This window comes from Haliaeetus leucocephalus, unplaced genomic scaffold (assembly GCF_000737465.1).
Source record: "Haliaeetus leucocephalus isolate CR32 unplaced genomic scaffold, Haliaeetus_leucocephalus-4.0 Scaffold219, whole genome shotgun sequence".
NCBI classification, from domain to species: Eukaryota; Metazoa; Chordata; class Aves; order Accipitriformes; family Accipitridae; genus Haliaeetus; species Haliaeetus leucocephalus.
Genome location: NW_010972655.1, coordinates 713088 through 735354, shown reverse-complemented (window position 1 = coordinate 735354; position 22267 = coordinate 713088). Strand labels below are relative to the sequence as shown.

The 22267-nt window shown below is 36.9% G+C and overlaps 1 protein-coding gene across 3 annotated transcripts in view; it reads left to right on the top strand.

The window, feature by feature from the left end:
• The window catches only part of RALGPS1 (Ral GEF with PH domain and SH3 binding motif 1), a 107886-nt gene that overhangs the window by 61979 nt on the left and 23640 nt on the right, over window positions 1-22267 (top strand). For all 3 annotated transcript variants that reach the window (XM_010566911.1, XM_010566910.1, XM_010566912.1), the window contains exons 8-9: window positions 11115-11252; window positions 12854-12947. In XM_010566911.1, the coding sequence (XP_010565213.1) occupies window positions 11115-11252; window positions 12854-12947 (232 nt within the window). The remainder of the gene's footprint in view (window positions 1-11114; window positions 11253-12853; window positions 12948-22267) is intronic.

The window sequence follows — 22267 nt, the reverse complement described above, 5'->3', positions numbered from 1 at the left end:
CTCTTTTTGTTGTTGTTGTTCTCTTACAGCACATGTTTGTGGTTGTCACAGTAACAGTACAATTGAGCAAACGAATGTGGAAGATTATTATAGTACTTGATCAAAATGTTAATTAAGAATAACAAATTGAAGTCCCCAGGCTAATCTGAAATACTTCCCCATCAGCTAATTATTTTTTGCTGCAAAATAGTGAATGTCTGACTAACAAAAATACCATACAGAAGCTGTTTCCTAACAACTGCATTTGCAGAATTGCACAGACCCCTAGCAGAGCACTGTGCACTACAGTATATGTGAAGTATACAGTAGTGGTGTGCTTTGACCACTTAATTTTGGGTTTGTTAGCCCTACTATTTCACAGGATAGTTTTATATCCATTATAAAAAAGAATAAAAGAAAAAAAAAGACACAATTGAGAAAGATAAAGATTGAAAACTTGTATCGGCACTGGTTTTTTTACGATCAGTTTTGCAACAGCGTGTATTTGTGAGACAATTCTGGGTACTGTAAGTTTTGGATTACACCTGGTGCCTGCAGATTGCCATAAACCCCCAAAAGAGATTTGAAATTCTGAATTCTTAAGAATAAATGGTGCTGATACTTCTACAGGCTGCACATCATTACATATTTTGTATAAGGAATTTAAACCCCACTTTTGCTAAGTCTTCCCACTCATAATAATTATTTTCATGAGGTCTTTCTGACAGGGAAATGCTCTCTCTCTCTGAACTCGTGGAAAATAGAGGATAACAATAACTTGCTCAGGTCAAAGAAATCTCTAACAGAAAATTTGAACTCAGATTTTCTGACTTCAGGCAAATGCCTTAAGAAACAGATTTCTATTTGTTTCTGCGGCTGTGGTTTAAAGTAATACCATCCCAGCTTTTCTCTTTGGTATAACTTTGTACATGTGATTTACTGAACTGAAATATTTTGTCTTTCATAGCATGTTATGTCAGCCTGTCTTAATGAGGAACAAATCACACACAGCTGTTAATGAAAATTTTAAAGCTTATATGCTTGAGTTGTTGTTCATCAGAATTGGGTGAAGCTGAATAAGCACCAATTTCAGAAGGCTTGGGATTATTTTTCTTAAGAGCACATTGTTAGTACCCATCAGCTCCAAAGTGTGCTTATTTATTATCTGCCTCAGTGCTATTTTCTCTTTCTCAGAAGCCTTGAGTATTGAATAAAGAAATAATAGGAGAAGCTTAACTGTGAATTAGGACACAAATGTACAGACTTAGGTTTGCATCCTGCTGAACACTGCAGTTCTCCATAAATACTTTTTCAATGAAATTTAGACTTGGAAGTTGCTGTCTGGTAGATGAAACACTCAAAATGCATTATCTGGGTGTCATTGACTACTACGTTCCAAGGTGACTTTTTTGTTGTACTTTGGTTTCCCTGTCTTTAAGCTGTCAATAGTATTACTGCTTTGTTTGAGCTCTGCAAATTTTATGCCAATTTAAAAAGAATCAGTCCCCTTTACACAGTGTGATTTCCATTGATAAATTTAGTTCTGGATTATTTGGCCATGTTTTTCCTTAGTCTGTGTTATTATTTCCATGATACCATAAACTAATGAATACTGTGTTGTCCGCATACAATATCCAGCTGCAAAATTAGTTCTAGTAACAATGGAGAAAAGTCAGTATCATTGGAAAATGTTTTGCCTGTGGAAGCAGCTGCCCATGAGCTCACCCTCTGGAAAATATCCTGATGGCTTCACATCTTAGAGAGCTTTTTTCAGTGCACAGTAGCACAAATGTAAGCCAAGGTTTGAAAAGCTAGTGCTGTGTGTTTTCTTTGGCATATGGCAACCCTGAGCCTTTCCTTTGAGAAGCAGGTCTTAAAGTCTTTTGCTGAAGGGAATAATTTTGTGATTCCTCTGAGCAAAATAAACTGATTCTCATCTATTCCTATTATCACATCATATATATAGAAGAGTTCAAAATGCCACTTCCCAGATCAAGGCTGGTAACACTAAAAAAAAAGTCATAAAAATCTAACCATCCTTCTTGCTTTAAAATGAGGGAGGGAGAGGAACACCATTGAAAAGGTGTAGCTTGATGTGTATTTACAAAGAATTATGTTCTGTTACATTCCAGCATGTTACATTCAGTTTAATTTTCTATTGGCATCCATTAGTTTGGTTTCTTTCTACCTGTAACCCACTACACACAAAAAGCTCATTTCCTTACACTTTTCTTTGGCATTTACAGGACCTGTGCTAACCCCTCCCTCATCCTTTTTGTTGCTCAGGTATCTTGTTGGTCCTCATCTGTATAGTATCATGGCAAATTTACTGTTTGTCCTGAAGAAATGCTTACAACTGCTGATACAGATCGAGAGGGTGTTTATACCCTTGATATCAATGAGAATAGCTGCAAACTTGCTCAAAATAGCTAGAAAGTAGCCTTGAACCAGGGTGCCATAAGGCATGTTGCAGTGTAGAGGCTCTGAGCAGATACAGTTTTTACAGCCTTTACTCAGCATTTTGATGTGCCACTTGGCAAGAGGGGATAGTGAAGAGCTGCTATATGGAATCTAAATCTAGGTAGGAACTCCAGGTCATGGAGAAATCTTGGTGACTCAGTCTGGTTTTACTTGGCATCGGACTGCTACAGAGCCATTCCAGTACTGGGGAAATTGGTGTTCTTTCCTTCATTCTGATGTGTAAGGTGCCTGGTCTGTGTTGGCAGTGTGTAAATGTTAGAAGCTCTCATGTGTTGGATGATGGCTGAAGCAGCTGCCAGTATGGCTGGACCCCTTGTGATAGGTAAGTTCAGAAGAGCTGAAAATAGTAATTGAGGTTTGGGTCCCCCATCCCCCCCCCAAATAAATGTAAGTAAGACTGGGATATGGAAACAAAACAGATATAAGCAGAACTAAGGTGCTAGCTATTTGTGCTTATCTAGTTTATGTTTCTCTAGTATGATGTGAAATATAACATAAGCTGTGAAATCTGAGAGATGTGAAATCTACTGTGAGATGTAATAAACTTGTATGTGTACTCATAACTTTCACAAGAGTGAGAAGGGAAGAGCAGGTGCTGCTGATCTCGAGAAACCTGTAGGAAATTGGCTTCTAAACAGATGAAGTCTTTTTTTCTTTTTTTTTTTTTTTCCCCCTCTGCTTTTGTATATACTTTGTTAACCCAGACATTCTTATAAACAGCAAAGACCAGTCAAATCCAAACCAAGAAACCAGAAGGGAGAGTGAGAGAATGGAATGAGCATACAGAAGAGGGACAAGCTGTGTTCAGGCCACACTGGGGACGACCTTGTGCCCAAAGGAGAGATGATTTCTTCTAGGCTATTTTTTTAACAGTCAAACTCAGGTCATTCAGTAGGTTACTTACGGAGTAGATGTACATGCAGTTCACTGACTTGCTGGCAGAGACTGCTAGTCTTCCTGCAAAGCTGAGGAAATACGGGAATGTGGAAGCTAGGCAACTTCTAAGGAGTGATAAGTGGAAAGAATAATGCTGTCGGATTTTTAACAAAGGTGTCAGCAAGCACCAGCAACCATCACCAATAACTCCTGTTATAGTTATCAGTAGGCAATCTGTTGCAGAATTAACTGTGATCTCTTAGATTTAAAATATTGTCCATGATAATGTATAATTGTACAAAACTAACCATGATGGCCTTTTCAGCTAATATTCTTAAGTGAAAATCTAATTTTCTGCATCCAAGCCTGTGGAGACAGAGACAAAAATATACTGCTATAGGTAAGTTAACAGAGCTGTACTCAAAGCATACAGAGGAAGCAAATTCAGTCACTCCCTCTTCCTTTAAACGTCACTCATCTTTTGGCTTGTGATATTATTGCAGTTGAGGGAAGCAGAAGCACATCAGCATACTTAATCCATAGGCCCAGAACCCCAAACTACTAACACAGATTACAAAAATGGAGGCTATTTTTGTTAGAACAAATAAAACAGTTACTGACAACATACATAACTTCTAATGATACGCAGTTCTATGTTTCTAGAGACAGATATGCGTAGAGATGGAAACGAAGACAAGTTCAGAATGATTTTTACAAGGTACTTTTGGGGAGGAATCAGTAAATAGCCCAGGTTGCTCTTAAGCTAAAAGCATTAAGACAGTCTGAGGCATATGAACCTCTCCTTTATAAACTGTACACGTGTCTGTGAGATATATTACTTCTTCAAGAGAGAGCATTTTTAATATGGGAAGAAAATTTTTAAAGGACTGGTCTGGACCAGTGAAGGAAGTTAAACTAGACTGTAAAACTTGACCTGATTTCTAAGCATATTTTTTCTTTGTTTTCACTCCAGTGTGACTGGAAATTCCATTTGGCTTATATGTTGTTATATTGTTAATCCAACTTTATTCCACTTATTTACAAGGACTAAACATCCTTTTTGGATATGGTGGGGTTATCAAATTACCTTTGGCCACTGGAGCGCTCTCCTATCTATTCATGTCAGTGGGTCTGACAGGGATATGGTTCTTTCTTAGTCCAAATTCACAGGTTGGTGGGGTCTTGAGAGACAGTTTAGTCATGGCCTTATGGTTTCCTAGCAAAGCATTAACAGTTCGTAATGAACTGAGTTTGTTCTTGCTTATCACTGCCTCTGTGTCTGTTTCTTCATTTTGCAATGACAGTTCCTGTAATTTCTACACCCATTCCTCCCTAAGCAGTGGAAGGATTTTCCAGAATGCATGAATGAATAGGCTAAAAACTAAAGAAATTAGGTAGGCACTTGCAGCCTGGCTAATGCTGGACATAATCCAGCGTTACGCAATGACCCACTTATTTGTCAAGGTGGCAGAGATCTGAAGAAACAGGTGTGTAGCAAGCACAGCACTAGTGTGAAAAAGTCTTGCAAGGGATTTCCATAAAGTATTCCAAAGTCTCAGGATAGAAACGTTAATGGAGAGCTTCCAGACAGCACTTGAGAGATACAAAATTCCACAGCAAGACTGAATCTGAGCTATAAAACTATGTGACAGTGAAGTATGGGGTGTACTCAACATGTGAATGAGATTTTGCTTATGCAGATACTCAGTACTTACTAAAATCTAATGAAATTGCCAGGTCTGTCTTTTTTTTTTCATAAGCTGTAAAGAAGAAAACCTTAGTAAGCCACATGGCTTTTCTTAAATTTGCTAGACTATTGCTGGTGGTCTGTAACTTAGAGCTCTACATGATAGTAATGAGTCATTACTAGGGAACACATAAGAACATTTTAATTTCCGGAAAGAATTTATATTTTCCCAGATGGAAATCTTATTTCCAGGGTTTTGGTTTTTTTCTAATCTGAGTAAGTTTGAGGCATACTTACTACCAGGAGATTACATAGAAATAATTTGTTTTCACTACATAAACTTAATACACTTCCAAAGATCTGATTATTATCAGTAATTAATGCAAGCGTACTGAAATTCTCTCAGGAGTGTGTTGTTTAGGTGTGCTCCATGCATTTCATTGTACTGGCTTTCCTTCCCTTTTAAAAAAATTGCACTTGACTAGCATAGTTGCACTTCCTGTTGTTTTAATAGTTGAAATTCATCGAGAAAATTTATTGTCCTAAAGCTAGAAGAGTGAAAGTGAGCCAGCTAGCTATTTTCCTGAAACTAAGAGTGCTATTTTCAAGGCAAGGCAAGAAAACATAGGGTGAAGGGGGAGTCATTAATTATAAACATGCTCAAAAAACAGTATGGAAAATCTAATGTGGAAATATGATAGATTTTTATGCTGCACAAGTTATTTTCCTGCTCAAAAGAATGTTCCTTTCTTTGTTATGCAGCAAAGAAGGACTAACTTCCCTGCAGAGTTCACAGAATAGTTTAGGAATATATTAAATTAAAGTCTGCCTTTCAGCTGACCCTAAATGTTTGAGCAATCCTTTAAAGAAAAATCAGACTGAGATAATGTTTTTGACACACTAGCAATAGCTGCAGTGATCCCTGAATGGAGCACATACAGTGATTTCTGTTCAGTCTACTTGAATACAGCATTCAGAGCAGACTCAGTACATTTTGTACAGCACTTTCTCCCTGCATTCATAAAGGGTTTGCCTTCCAGGACCACTGAGGTCAGTAAGATTTATGGAAAATATTTAATCTGTCTATCATTCATGCTTTCAAAAGATACTGTATTTACTAATCCTCCTTCTCAAGCTTTGGAAATACGCATTATCTCTTTCAAGGAAAGAATTTGGAATTTATTTATTAGGAGCTTCAGACTGGCTTCAACAGAGGTGGAGGAGCAAATAGCACAGGAATGTCAAGTCTCTGAGACCTCTTGGCAATCAAGTACTGGGAATATGAGTCCCAAGACTTGGACAATCTATAATAATTTGCAGTCTGAGCAAAATATGCTTACACAAGAATCTTTTCTCTAACGGGTTTTTATTTTGGGCTGCTTGCTAACTTAGGAGGAACTAAAAACATCTTTTGTGTGTATTTTCTGAACTGGAGTAGCAACTATAAACTTGCAATACTTTTGTACTCAGCACTTATATAAATAGTAAAAAGATGTTCCTGAAAAGCTATGGTTGTTTTTGGAAAGGATAAAATGCACCAGGTTCCATCCTTCCTGCAGAGCTTCACAGGCAGGTTCTGTTTCTGAGACCATCCTGCCCATGTCTGAGATGCACTGAAATGCTGTTGTTACAGATTACAACACAGTTCTCCTACAGAACTGAAGTTTTATCATGGATTTCTGAGGAAGTTCTCAGCTGAGTTTGATGTGTGGAATGGAAAACAACAGTATACAATCAGAAAGATACCAGTAGTGCTTGCTCTTATGCCAGAGAATTTTGATAGTAGGTTGCTTACATTCACCTGATAACGAATTTGTTGAAAAGCCAGAAATGTTGGTGAATGTCAGGTTCTCAGGCTGACTTACCTTTTTCTTCTTGAAAAGGTTTTGTGAAGCTGATTTAATTTCCTATTTTATGTTGTTGTTTAGAACATGCAATTTTTCTGTTCTTACTCAGTTTTTTAAACTGGTAATTTTGATGCTGTGGAACAACGTGTGTGAGGTTTTAGATTTCACCCGTTAATCAGATGAGAAATTTTTGTTTCATGCATGAGAGTTCATTAGTGCGTTTACTTCTGTGCAATAGAATTTCCCATTTGCTAGTGTCCTAATTTTATTTGGTAGCAAAATGAAGGGCAGTTCTCCGGCCCTGTGCATCAAATTCATATTTTGTTGTCAGGGCGGGGCAGCTTATAAAGAAGACAGGCCATATTCTTCTCAAGAGGTGCACAGCAAAAGGACAAGAGGCATTAGTCACAAGTTGTAACATGGGAAATTACAACTGGATATAAACAAAAAGAAAAAATACTATCAGAATGGTTAAGGAGTACTGGATTAAGTTGGATCAGAGTTTCCACCCCTAAACTTAAAAGGCCATTAGCAACCTTTTCCAACTTTGATGTAGCCGTGCTTTGAGCAGGAAATTGGGCTAGATTGACCTCTGGAGGTCCCTTCTGACCTAAGTTACCCTATGATTATTTGTGCCAGCATAAAGCATGCGTAAAATGCCACCAGATTGGAATTCTAACATTCTAATTCTTCTCTAAAATAATACCATTGTCCTGCTATAAAAAGGTCTTAGAGAGTTTATAGATGTGGTATGTTTTTACAAACATTTCTCTCATCATTCTTCTTTTCTGAGTTTTAATTTCACCCACCTTCTCTGCAGACTGAGATCAGAAAAGGAATTATGTATGTGAACTAATAATGGTATGAAGAAAAAATAAATGTTATTGGGATAGAACTTTAATTTGGGGTATTCTGGGAATGTTTTAAAAAATCATTATATCTAGTTAGTCCAGAAAGAGCGAAGTTATCAATCACAGGAAATACTGATTTTTATCTGAAACAATTAATATTTCTGCAATATTTAGCTAATAGGAAAACAATGTCTTCCACCAGTCACTTAGTAACTCCTAGTACATAAGGTGGTTTGGAAACACGTAGAGCACTCTTCTTAACCCAGTCCCCAGCACATACATAGAGGGTTAATATAGTCTCCTGTTTCTTTGATCTACTTTTCTTCTATGAGTTGAATTTGCACCCAAAAACCTCTATAAAACCAAGACTTGCATCAGGTTAGCTTTCTGGGATCACAGTACTGTGTTTGGGCTTTTTTAGAGCTTGTAGTTTGGTTTTGATTTCTTCTGTGATTTGGAGGACGGTGTTCCAGGGGATATTTTGGGACGATGTGGATGTTGGGTCAGACTTCTGTGACACTATTCATAGCTATTCTAATATTTTAGTTAATGTTGGTGTTCTGTGATGTTTTAAGACATTTCCATAGTTCATAGGAATAGAAAGGTATAAATCTTTGTTTATTGTGGCAAGTGTCGGAAAGCATATTCTGACAGTGCTGTTACTGAACCGTTAGAAGAATACGTGAATTGAATGATAAGGTGAAAAGTTGAAAAAGCTGCAGTTTACAAAGCTGTCTCAAGGGCTTATGCATTACAGTTGCCATGTGCTATTGTTTCCAGTGCATTCTGGCTCAACAGAAACTTTTTACAGTGTAGTTTCAGAATGATTCTATTTCAGGTCTAACAGAAGATTAGAATATTTCTACTTAGCTTGTATTTAAATAAAATAGTTCTTGATGGAACATGATCTGTTGCTAACTAATGTTTGGCGTCGATAGCCATGAGATTTCAAGATACGCAGAGAAAGGAGCTGATAAGAGTGGATTTTAATAGACCTTTGTCTCAAAACAGGTAAATAATATGTAGCTACAAAATACAGTTTGGCCATGTTTGTATCAACTCAAAAAAAATTAATTAATGTGTCCCCACCTTTAGCTAGCAGTTGTCTTTATACGATGTGCAAAAATCAGATAAAAGACTACTGCTCTGAGCTGCCTCCATTGGTCCAAGCTTTCATGCTATCTGGAGTGCTTAGCAGAATCATAGCAAGTGACACGCATCGTTGTGCACAGCTTTTGCGGGTTGTTTTTTTTTTAATTCATACAGAATCATTAAGTTTTGAGATGCAAAAAGATTGTGTTAGTCTTGCTAGAACTTAGTTATATTTTGCTCTAAGTTCAGTGTGTGAGCTGTGGTTTCCTCTTTGAAACGTACATCCAGCAGAATCTCATCTGCACTTCATTTTATCAGTAGGAGTAAGAATATTGAAGACTGCATGTAAAAGATTTCTGCTGTGAGTGGTATTACAGTATTTGGGTTGCATCCACTTCATTATTATTTATCACAACTGGCAATGGCTTTGTGTTTGTGTAAATTTTGTATAAATTGCTTGTAAACCTGTGTTCAAAGTTATATGATTACAAATTTAAGCACTTTGTATTTCCTACAGGTTAGGCATGCAGTTGTGGGATTTTTTTGTTGTTTTTTCTTTAATAAAAAAAGCAAAACCTATATTAAGAATGGATGAAGCTGCACTTTCTTTCTTGTATTGTCTAGTTTGGGTATGTCTGGCTGTTGCATGGCTCTACGAAGAGGCAAAAGAGCATCAAGTCTCCTTTATACAGTGATTGTCCTCACTTATTTCAGGAGGTCTTAGTCACGGAGTGCCCATGTGGCTAAGGTCACACTGGAGATGACAAAGTGTATTGCTGTAACTCTGCCTCAGCAGACTAACTATTCCACTTCCCTGAGAGATGAAGTACTATGCATTATGACTTTGTTCCTTCCTATGGTCTGCACCCAAGGTCTGATCAACAGAGAGTATAGCTGGAAGTTCTAAAATAAATTAATTTTACACACACACACTCAGAGCCTCTCTACTCCTTCCCTGCATTCATACAACTGAAATACTAAAACTGATTAAAGTATCCTCACAAAAGGCAAGAGTGTTACTCTTCCTCATAATTTAAATGCATTCAGTTAATTACTGAAGTAAATAGATGAGCCTTGCATTATGCTTTCATAGTAGCTTTCATGAGTTTTGCAAGACTGTGTTGCAGAATTATCTTTCAATTTTTCAGAGTTAAAAACTATAACTTCCTAGGCAATCTCAGTGATGATTCAGTTTTCTCAAACTTGATGATTGTTTGGACTGTATGGAAGTACATAGTATGTACTTCCTGGGCAGTATTTTTCCTTTGTTTGTGATTGCTTCCTAACTGTTCTAGGGCTGTAAAAGAAGCCTGCTACAAATCATAATGGTATGTGTGAAACGGAATGGCATGTGCTGATGAAAAGCAGGAGGGTGCCATGCAAGAAATGTTACGCTGTATCATGAATTCATTTCAGCCTTAAGCCTGCCTTTTTCTTTCTTACATAATTTGTAAAGGTAAAAGTACTGTTCAACAGAGACTAACTCTGCAAAATACCTGCCTACCAAACATTGGATATAGGTGTGTTTTTTAAGATGAAGATAGCTGACATCTTGTCACACACAGCTTCTGTATATAATACACTTCTTTACCAACCAAAAAGTGACATTTTGTCTAGTCAGCCAGTGCTTTGGAAAAGTGCAGTACGAGTAAGAGCAATAAGCATTTTTGGCAACTACAATAATCACCATCTTTCTGTAATTACTGAGAAATCGGGGCCTAGGCAAATAACTATGCCATTTTTTCAATTACAAAATTCATAAATAAAAACTTTTCCTTTCTGCTTTTTTAAATCATCACATAATCAAAACCTAGGTATCATCTCCTGTTGTCTTCTAGCAAATGCAGCTTGGAGCCTCAGCCAAAACATGGAGTAATATGTTAATGTAGTAAATAGCAGCAGACCTGGAAGGCACTACAGTGCAGTGCTGAACTCTACTTGTTGTGGCCAGAGGTTGTCGTGCTTGCTGCCAGCTCCACACAGACTGCCTGTACTGTCATCGGGGGTTTTTGGCAGCTGTCAGTCTTTCTTTTTTTAGCGTCCTTTTTATGGTCCTGCAAATTGCTCAGCCTATATAAGTGCACGAGTAAAATCTTTTCTGTCCTTTTTTAAGAGGTGTCATAAAACTCAAGCACTAATTATGAATTTTTTTGACACGCAAATCCCAAGCTCTCCTTTGTTTAATGGGCCCAGACCATAGTGGGGGTAAATAGTTGCTAGCTGTTATATTCATTAAAAATTATGCAACTATTTCTGTTTGAAACACTAGATCAATTAGTTGATTCAATTTGTCTGTTTCAGGAATTTATCTCTTGGATTTAATCTACATTGATTCTGCATATCCCGCTTCAGGCAGCATTATGGAGAATGAACAAAGATCCAATCAAATGAACAATATTCTCCGAATAATAGCTGATCTGCAAGTCTCCTGTAACTATGGTTGGTAAATCTTGTTATGCCTATTAAGCCTAAACTAAAATTTCTTTAGTACAACATTGTGAAAGCAGGTTTCAGCCCTGTGTAAAGGCAACACGAGAGGCTAACGTTGGTAGAATTGAACACTTGTAAGTGGTGTAGCTTCCACTTCTGTGCAGTTTCAGTCTTACTGGTAAATTAGGTAAATAAGCATGTAAATTCTAAGAGCTATGACAGAAGTTGTGCAGAGTTTACAGCTACATGTGGACTACAAATAACATACCGTCAGGTACAGCTATTGCATTTGTTATATTCTGTTTCCACCAGAGGCAGGTAGAGAGAATTATCTTAATATCTTTCCTTTCCTTTGCAGCAGATGTGATGTCTTTGGAGTGTAGAATGTGTTAATTTCATTATCATTTTATTGTTAGTATCCTGATGATACAAAACAAAATACAAATGTTTCAATCTATACAACAGTTGTTAAATTGTGTGTTAAGCTTTTCCACACACCTCACTTGTCAATGAAGTGAGGAACATGAAGGGCTGCTGCTTTTTGTTAACAAGATTTTACTCTAAAATTAATTTCTGCAATTCTAGCCTGTTAGTGAAGCCTATGTCAAGAAATGTGCTGGTTTGGGGGTCTTGATGAATACTCAGTGTACTGTTGGTGACTTAGCATGACTTTTCATTGCTTAAATGTGAAACAAGCTGGAAAACCTTGAGAACAGCTGTACAATTAAATAAATTCGGAACATTTAAATGCTACAGTTTTGGGGAGTTTTGAGTAGAAAAAACCTAAATGTTAGATGTGAGAAATTACTTGTGTATGCTTAAGTATCCAGCCCTTGTCCTTTGTTGTCAGCTTCAGTAACACAAAGTATTTAAAGGTAGGGACTAGGCATAATAATGTATGACTCTGAATAGCTAGATTATTCAGCTATCATATTCTTATTGTGAGTTTCATTTTGTCTTTGAATATTTCAAATTACAAAGAAACCTATTATTTCACTAACCCTTTCCTTTTTACAGTTTTGGCAGCTTCTTGCATTGCTATGCATTAATTCTGAGTGCTTTTGTTAAAGTCAGAATGAAAATTAAAATATGGCCTTGAATATTCTGGAATAATGGGTGCCTTATAAACAGTTGTCTTTACAACAGCATAAAAGTTAAGTTAGATTCCTGTCTGTGCACTGTGCGTCACTTAGTGTCTTTCTTTACTGGTATTCAGCATTGTAATTTTTTAGTCTCTTCACTTCATTTTCATATGAGAATCACTAACAGCCATGGCTGCAGGGTTTATTTCCCCCAGAACAGTGAGCACAAAATTCAAGCAAGGTTTTCAGCAGATAACTCTTTTCCACTTGCGAGAAAGCATATAATAAAATCCGCTAGCTTTCATGATGATGAAATGCATCTGTTTTCTTTAACAACTGAGCATCACTTTTGCTCAATCAAATCTTTTTAGAGTCAAAGTAATATTTCTGCCTGATTTATTCTTTAGGAAGGTTCAAATCCTCTGTTTCCATTAAGATAACCATAAGAACCAGAAAAAAACCCTGAAAGAATAACTAATTTTGGATGACGTGAATGTTCATCTTTTTTTTTGTTTCAATGCTCCACAGATCATCTTACAATACTGCCCCATGTGCAAAAGTATTTGAAGTCTGTCCGTTACATTGAAGAACTTCAGAAATTTGTAGAAGATGACAATTATAAGTAAGTACTATTCTTTTCTTCAGGTTTGGGGGAATTTAATGGAAAGATCACTTGGCTGTTAGTTTGATTAAGAGTTGAACAAAAAGCCATTGGCTGAAGATGTTTTGGGGTTTGTCTGGTGTTCTTAATATTTTATTAATGGAGCTGATAATACCAGGATGCCTGAGTAAAATTGAGAATTACAGTCTTCCTTTATGACTCTAACCAGATTTCCAAAATTAAATATCTTTGTAAAAGTTAAAAGCAGATGAAAATCTAGTCTTTATTCTTGTGGTGGTTGTATTCTGGGAATTTGTTCAGGAATCCTAAAGCCATCTCCAAGATGTCCAGAGTTGACTCTATGCTATTGGAAATAATACATTAAGAACATCTTCCAATTTCAAATTACTATTTTTAATAATCTCGTACTTAAGATATAAACCTGACAATTTGGGGGGTTTAAGCATGTCAAAGCAATGCTTACAAAAGAGGTGAAGAGCTAACCCACACAATGCTGTGAAATACACACCATAGAGCACATTGGTCAATATGTGAATGTGCTGCAGTTAAAGGAGGTGATAATCCCTGGCCAATAATTCTGAAAGAACTTAAATCATAGGTCTAGCAGCCAAGGTTTTAAATAACTCAACCAAGGTAGATTTAATGCTATAAAATTAGCTATTGACAAATATAGTACCTCTATTTAGGTGAACAGAATTAAAAGTATTCAAGGCAACCAGTTGTTCAATAATATGATGGTGGTATGAAAGATTTTAGAATATGTTTTGGAGAGCAAGGTTGCTAATGAACTACTTTAAAACCAGTTTTGTTACCAGTTTTATTAAATACTTCAGTTAAGAACTTCGTCTCAGAATTTGTATCTATGTAGACCATATGTTAATAAAAGTGTTGCAAGGGTTCATCGAAGTAGAACATGATTTGGATATCACAAAGGAAGAATCAGATGGCCTGATGACTAAAATGATAGTGATACAAAAATAAAAATGTTACATACTTATTCTAACAGTAATTTATGGTGTTGATCAGTAGATGTCTGTCAGAAGTAAGATACAGGCATGAAAAGACAAATTTATCCCTACTCCCTATCAAATATAGTGTTTCTATAAAAAATTAAATTTTTAATACTGGTTAAAAAAGGAGCTGGTGAGACCTTGTGTGGAGTACTGTATGCAATTCTGGCCACCCATGCTTAGAGTGGGTTTAAAAAATTGCTGGTGCAATCAGGTGAATAAAGTCTGTTTCGTAACACCAGACTTAAAGAACTATGTTTGGTTTTAGCCTAGAAGACGAGAAGTTTAGGTAATAGAATCACTACGTATAAACACAATTGGGAGAAAATAGGGAGGGTAAAGAGCGATTTAAACTAAATTGTAATGGTAGCACAAGGATAAATGAATACAAAAATTTAGAAGCTAAATGTTGAAATATGGTTCCTAACCAGCAGAGTAATGGAATTTTGGAATAGCTTCTTAATCGGAGTACTGAGACAAATAGTTAAATAATTTTTAAGTTGAAACTTGATCAATTAACGAAGTGAAAGCTACCAGTTAGTGTTTGTGAAAAGAAAAGAGCAGATTCAGTGAATCAGAAGACTCTGTGTTACCAGTGTGGGGTCATGTACATATGAGCATAAAGAATGACCTACCGTAACCATTCTACATCTCTCTGCGATTATAGCTGATATTGCTGGCATACAGATGGAAAATCCTACTGAGACAGTTCAGGAAAAAAAGGTGTCACCATAACAGAGACAAAACCCCACATGTTTGAGCACAGCATGAGTCAAGCAATTTGTCTTTTCTCTTTGATTTTGAACGTAACTGCAGTTGGTGATAACTCCAGCTGCCAAAGCTGTTCCACTTGGCTCTGGTTCAGGCCACTGTGCATACAGTACTATTCCTCAGCCAAATCTGTCGATATGGATTCTTGTGATACATGTGTGTGGAACTTTGCTTTTCCTGAAAGAATAATTCTAAAAGTAAAACCATCTAGGCAAGGTATTCTTTTGGAACTTCTCCGAGTATTATCAGGACAAACTTCAAATAGAGAGAAAACGTCCAAAATTTGTCCCCTTGCTTAGGGTAAACTTCAGCAAAAGAAGCTGAACCAGCATTGGGTAGTTCACTGCAAAAGATCATACTTGGCTATGGTTTGACAGGTTTGTGCTTTTGTGTCTGGTTGATCACAGATACTAAGAATAGTGATGTTTCTGTAGGAAAATTATTCAGGGAAGAAATAATGTGTTTTTATGATGCTTTCGTAGCAAAATTTATCTGCTTCGTGGAATTAGAATTCCTGCCGGAGTACTGATGATAGAATGCGCGTGTTCTTTCTCTTCTCAGTCTCATGACTTTGTATATGTTTCACAAATAGAGATGCATTATGCAGCAAATGCACATTGAACATGAGCATTGCGCACAGCCTTTTGAAAAGGTCAGGCAGTCCAAGACTTGTTGTAAAGGTAGTCTGAGATTTAAGTCTCAGTGTTAAGATTTAATAAATGGTCATTATTTATTAATTTCCCACATATTTCCATGCTTCATTAAAGTCACAAACATAGAGCAAAATTAAACTGAGTAGTAATTGGTAAAGGTGAAGAATTGTAGTTAGTATAGGCTTTACAGCCCCTGGATTGGATTCAAGAAACTGGTCATGTTGCTTAATTTGATTTTTAGATGGAGTTTCCTGATGATGCGTGAATGTTAACATTATATATAGAATAGCTTTCATGAACTGTAATATCTTAGGAAAAATAGATTAAAGAAGTGGTTTCTATAATTATATGATACTATAACATAATATTTGGGAAAACTACAAGTCATGAGTAATTCCAGTTTAAATTTGAAAATCATTTTAGCTTCAGCAGCAGCCTTGCTAATAATGCTGGAAGGTATTTGATGGATCTTAAAGATCATTTAGTACTTTTTCTTGTGATTTAGTTATTTGTGAGAATATTTCAATCAAATCTAGCAGTTTTCTTTCTAGGCTTCACTATGGCAAGGAAAAACTGGACTGAAGTCACAGAAGGTATTAGAAAGAGGGAAAGATTTGATTCTTAGCGAAGTACAGTTGCTGCAGTTTATACACCTTGGAGAACTTTGACCTTTTTTGACCATGTTTGTTTCATCAGGATAAAGCTTTAAATTAAAGTCTGTATTCATCAAAACACATCACAACTTCCCTTAAAGAGAACTCTCATTCCTCTTCCATCTTTGTATTTGATAAGAAGTTTTTGGATTTTGTTTCGAATATTTGATTTCACATTTTCCTCTCAGTTTTCCCTAATGGATCGTCAGTTTCATAGCATTTTCTGGTCCCATGCCAGAAGAAACTGTAAGCCTTAAAAAGGCAAAGAGTGCTAAGTTTTGTTATAGTGGGAAAGAATCTCCTTCTCTTTCTCTTTCCCATGACCATTCTTTTTGAGCCAGGGACAGCATTAGTGTACTCTGAGGAGATGTATGCTTGACCTTTTTCCGGGAGAACAGAACTATCTCAGTACCAGGCTGTCAGGGAGAGAAGCTTAGATGGTTGCCCTAAAATGTTTTGGCAGGATCCCAACACAACATTTTGCCAAATGAGAACCTCAGTTACACTGAAAAGGAATATTTGGCAGCCACTTTATATAAACAAAGCTTTTCTCTACAATTCTTTGTGCCAGTCCAATTGCTTGCTTTAGATTCATGCTTGTCAGCAAGTAGGAGTACTCCAGAAAACCCCTGACAGTGATGTCATATCCTAAAAATAATAGATCTTTCTTGCTCAGCCCCATGTAATGTTCTCTGCAGAAGCTGAGAAATAATATTTGCTAGTTACAAGACTAAGGGGACAAAAATAGGACCTAAAGCATCAGGATTCCTTCGAGTTGTACCCAAAATGTATTGCTAATCATTGTTATCTCAGGGCATCACTGGCAGCCGGTGGGCTTCAGAGATACCATGATGGAGCTGCTGCAGGATCTTCTTCCTCCTCCAGGAGTGTAAGTGATCTGAGAAGAGTGCTTGTCCCCAGGTAATGCAGTTTTTCCCTGAGCTGGACAGTGCTATCCAAACATGGTGGCACCATGCCACGTCCTTTCCTGACCTGCCATGCCTTGCAGTGGTTCCAAAACAATTTTTTTGCTGACCTTTTGGTATCATTAGGTCAGGCCTGGTATTCTCCTCAATTGTTCTTGGTCTAAATTGCCCTTGGTATTCTCCACAGTTGTTCTTTGAGTAAAGCCAGTTTGAAGACTATTGTTTGTATTACAGTGTTATCTGGACAGGACCATCAGGATTGGAATCCCATTCTGTAGACTGCTATCTATACATATAATTCAGTTCTTCAGAGCATATTAGGCAAGACACTGATAATCCAATTTACTAGTAAAATGATTTACAGAAAAAACAGTTCAAATTTAGATTCAGATAGGCAGGATGCTATGGGAAAGCATCCCAGAGAAATTAATAGGCAATTAAAACATTATACTGACTCCTAACAATGATGGCACTATAAAAGTGCCAGCTGCACCATATTGGTTTTAGCCTTACGATAACAGGAACTGTACGGCAGGTGCTTAAATTATAAGAACTTATAACAGTGAACCTTGGCCACAGTCCATCTTAAATAGGCCTCCCAGGCAGCTATATTCCCTGGACCTTTTCCAGGAAGATTTGTTGTCAGTGGCAGGGGTAGGGGGAAACCTTCACTGTTAGCCTGAGATTTCTAGTGATCCTGTGGCCATATGGATCAATAGCTATAGTTGTGACTTGGCTGCCTCTTCCACAGGACATTCTCGGGGACAGTGAAGCTTCCAGAAACTGTTGGACCTACTGTTTAAGTGCTACACAGGCGGCCCAAAATGTTTCAGATATGTCAGACCCATTTTGCTTCATACACAAATACTGGTCAGAAATGCCCTGAGTGACAGCTTTGAAGACTGCACTGCTTTATTGCAACTTAGATCTTCCTTGTCTCAAGAAAGATGAGTAAGTTTTGTTCAGCCTCCTCACGGAGCAGCTACATTTCTTGTTCATGCACAGCTACTCTGTCTTCATTCGCTTGCTTAATATTAGGGGAATTGAGTAAAAGTAGCTTTACTGTCCTAGCAGTAGTTTCGTCCTGTACTGGAGAGCATACTTCCATGAAACAGAACTATGTTCAAGACTGGCTACCTCCCATGAAACAGACCTATGTTCAAGACTGGCTACCTATTTTTTCTGCATTATGTTAGGTTCCTCTTTTCCTGCTTATCAGGAAGGTTACTCTTAAATGAGCTATATGGCAGCAATCAGTAGAAGAGTGTTATTTAAGACTAGGTTGGGATAGAGGTCCAGCTTACTTTACAGAGCCTCCCAGCCCTAACACATTCCAGAAAACATTCTGAGTATCAGGCTTTAAAAAAAAAAGATACTGTTTGTCATCTTTTTAGTATCCAAGATCAAAGTCTTCACATACTCTTGCTATGCCTTGTTCTTTAAAAGCTTTGTCTTAATTCCCAGAGGTAAATTGATGGTTTGTTAACTCAGTAAATCTCTATGCTGATTTTTTTTTCCTAGAGATTTTGCTTCTAGTTTTTATTTCACCTTAGATTATTAATACTAACTCCTCAGTTTTGGAATTTCAGTTTCTAATGGGCAGTTTCTGAGGCTGATATCTAGGATTTATCCTGGCATGTATCTCAGCTAAACTCTTGCTGTATAATTTTGGAATGTTGAAATTTCATACATCAGCACTTAGAGCTTGCGCTAAGACTAGGCTTCTTCACCATGGTAAAGCAAATATTTTATTTTTTAAAAGAACTGCTGAAAAAAAAAAATTCTAACAGTGTGGTGACATTGGATGAATATAGTGACTTACAAATTTCTGATCATATACAGGTGCAAACACAAAAAAAGAGAATGTCTTCATGAGTTATGAGTGGTTTATTAGGTATGCTGGAACAAAGGTAGTTTTTTACTTGTAGTAATACTAGTGAATATCATTGGGGACAGTGAGCTGTGAGAATATAATTTGCCATGTGATGGATATGAATGATGAATGTTGGTTGTAAGCACATCAGGTGTCAAAGTCTGCACAGACCTATTGATAGTATCACGCTAAGCCTCTGAGGGGCCAAAGATTCTGACTCTGTGAGTGCTATTTGGGCGACATTGCTCATGCTGCTGGCATAACTATATGCACATGTAGCAAGGTGAGAGCAGATGAGCATGTGTGTGCATGCATGTAACCTGTGCTTCTCAGTGGAAAATGCAGTGTCAGAGGAATTGCAAAAATGAATTTAGGTGGTGACAAACAAGCCAAGGCTGGTTGAAACTGTACTGACTGCCAGTATCTTTTCTTTGAAATAAAAATGTTTTTGTTTCCAGCCTTCTGCAGGAGAGGGGGAGGAGGAGAGAAGGTGGTCCAGGAATGGTATCTCATTGTCAGAATATATTCACTTTTCTCACAGTTTATTTCAAGTATTTTGTTAAACATGTCAGCATGAGTATTTTATATCTACCAAAACTCAAATTTAGGCTCATATTTATTTGTTGTTCTTTTAATAAATCCTGTATTTTCCTAAGTTGAATAGCTAAATTGCATTTTTGTTATTTTCAAAACATTGCAGAATTCTGGCATTGTTGAAGTCAACGACCAAACTGTCAGAGACTTAGCAAGGGCAAAGAGTTCAGAGTGTACTTTAACATAACCAAACAGATAAACAACATTATCTAACTTCACATTTTCTAGAGAGATGACCAATGCAGAGTGATGTAATCTCATTTTATGGCACTGAAGATTCGCTTGTTGCTCTGTCAGTGAACTTTTAAGAGCAGCACACACCATGGGTGCTTTCCAGATTGTATAATGATACCATGCCTCTTTCTAAAACCTTGTTAAAAGCATAAAGGTGTTAGGTCTTACTTTCTGCTGTTATCTTCCCCTTTCCTTCTTTACAAGAATATTTTTAAACAGAAAAAAAGAAACAGTATAGCAAAAGTAGTTGCATGGACGTTGATCTTACTTTTGTCAGATGTTCTGGTCACTAAAGAAGGTATAAGAATGTTCTTGCCTTAAATCTGATAGCAGGTCATGGCACTTCCCATTATGTACATATTCATAGGCAGTATTTCACCTGTGCTGTTTCTCAAACATGTAAGTCTTGGAGCTTGTTACGTTGTAAGCTAATTAAGTTGATAAAAAATGTGAAGTTGGACAAGTGATTTGTGGCCTCCTCAGGTATATGAGGTAATCCTGCCACAATTGCTCTGAAAAATACCTGATTCTGTAAATAGTTACCTGAAATGATAGACTGGACATGTTTAATGAGCACAATTCAGTTCAGCACGCTTAAGAACCGGAGTCTAGTCTGTAATCCTTACATATAGATTTAAATTCATTTTAGTCTAACAAAGCAAGAAATTTTCAGGAGGATTGCATTACAAATCACATCATTGTAAAAGGGAGAAGCTGTTTGCTTACATGGACTGAATTGCAGTCATATCTTTTTGCAGTGGGCCTATTAGACAGATGTTTCCGCAGTAACCAAATAAATTGTGGCTGTTGCCACAGGGGACTAATAAAACTGAGTAACTTATTTGTTAACAGGATAAGGAAAGAGCATCAGAGATGAGTTCCTCAAAGCTGACAAACTAAATCATGCAGTTATCACGTGTGGGGAAGGATAGGCAGCAGCTCCCTTGTACAGACAGAAATAGAAGAAAGAAATTAGTAATTGTGGAACGGTGACAGGTTAGCAGGGGAAGGGTTGTCTGCTTCTGTTGGAGAACTACTGTTACGTGAAACAAGTTGAAATGAGTGTTCTGTTTTCCATAAGAATTTTGGTTCATCAAATATGAGCTAACCCAGTCTAATGAGCTTAATACCCAAGTTTCTCAATATCTGTAAATAGCACAGTTCTGCAGGAGATTCTTAAAACAAACAAAAAAAATTATAGCTTTCTGCACAAAAATCAAGCTCACAGCATGGGTACAATAAACCTCTAATATCGTGGGGAACAGATCAGCCTTAAAAATGAACAAGAGTAACTACTGTGCAAGGGATACAATTGGAACATTTCTACAGGCATGGAAGATAAATTCACAACAGGGTCCTTTTTACAGGGAACAACTTCATTAAGGTTTTTTGCCATTTTTCCATACTGAAAGGAATTCCCATATGATCAACATTTGAGTCGTGCACTGAGTTATATTATTGTGACCTTCTCATTGTCAGCTTCTAGGAGAGGCATGTTGCCACTTCCTGGTCACGGAAATCATGTTGACAGAAAGAAATGGTAGTCTGGAAAGGAATGATTCATTACCTACTTGAAATACATTACTTTGGATAGGTAAAAGAATCTAGTACTATCAGAAGAACAGAAATTCTGAAACATGAAAAGGGACCATAGGTTTGTTAAGTAACTTCACACTAAAACATAGTTGACGATGTTTGAATACTGTGGAGAATGGACTGGAAGGTATTCCCTGTAAAACTCTGTGTACGTGGAAGACAAAGGTGTAAGGAAAGTGGTAGTTAAGCCATATGTGATATTTTGAAATGCTTGCATAGGTTGCCCCACACACCTCCCTTTTCATGTTTTTATCTAAAGTTAAACAGACTTTCACCGGTGTTTGTATACAGTGGACTACTGCAGTGTAGCTTGAAACTTTCACAACTTTTTTGCATGTTTAATGCTGTGCAGTGACAGCAATTATTTCTTTTGGTTTTATGCCTATTCCATTAAAATTTACTTAACATTGTAGTCCTCCATACTTTTTTGTCAAACTGGTACGGAACAAAGGACCCATGAATGTCAAGTTAAGAGTGCATAAGCTTGAGGGGTGGCAGAAGTCATATGCTCTGGAAGATCAAGATGTGTTGGAGTGCTGAGATAAGGCAACAGTGAGTGTATCATAAAACACATGGAGTGAGGCAGAGGGGCATATAATATAACTTCTAATTATCTTCTTTTACTATTAAGTGTTGGTCATTTTACCCACTTATGCTCCTTTTCTATAAGTCATAGTAACTAATATTTCTAAATAGCTATTTCTGAGGGCACATTTCCGCATGATAACAGAATAAATTCACTTTTCATGTACAGAGGGAATAAAATGTTTGCTGTTAGGTTTGTATCTAAATTTACTAACTTTTGGAGGGTTTTTTTCAGGTGAAAGAGTATATGAATTTACATTTTTACACTGATAGGGAGTATAAAATACCAATTTCCATTTCTGTTTTCATAGACTTCCCTCACAGTTTCTTATCAAACAGGTAGTGATTTACTTAAAAAAATTTATTGTTTTGTTACATAACAAAATAAATAACTACACCTCCAACAAAGTAGAATTCCTGCTTAC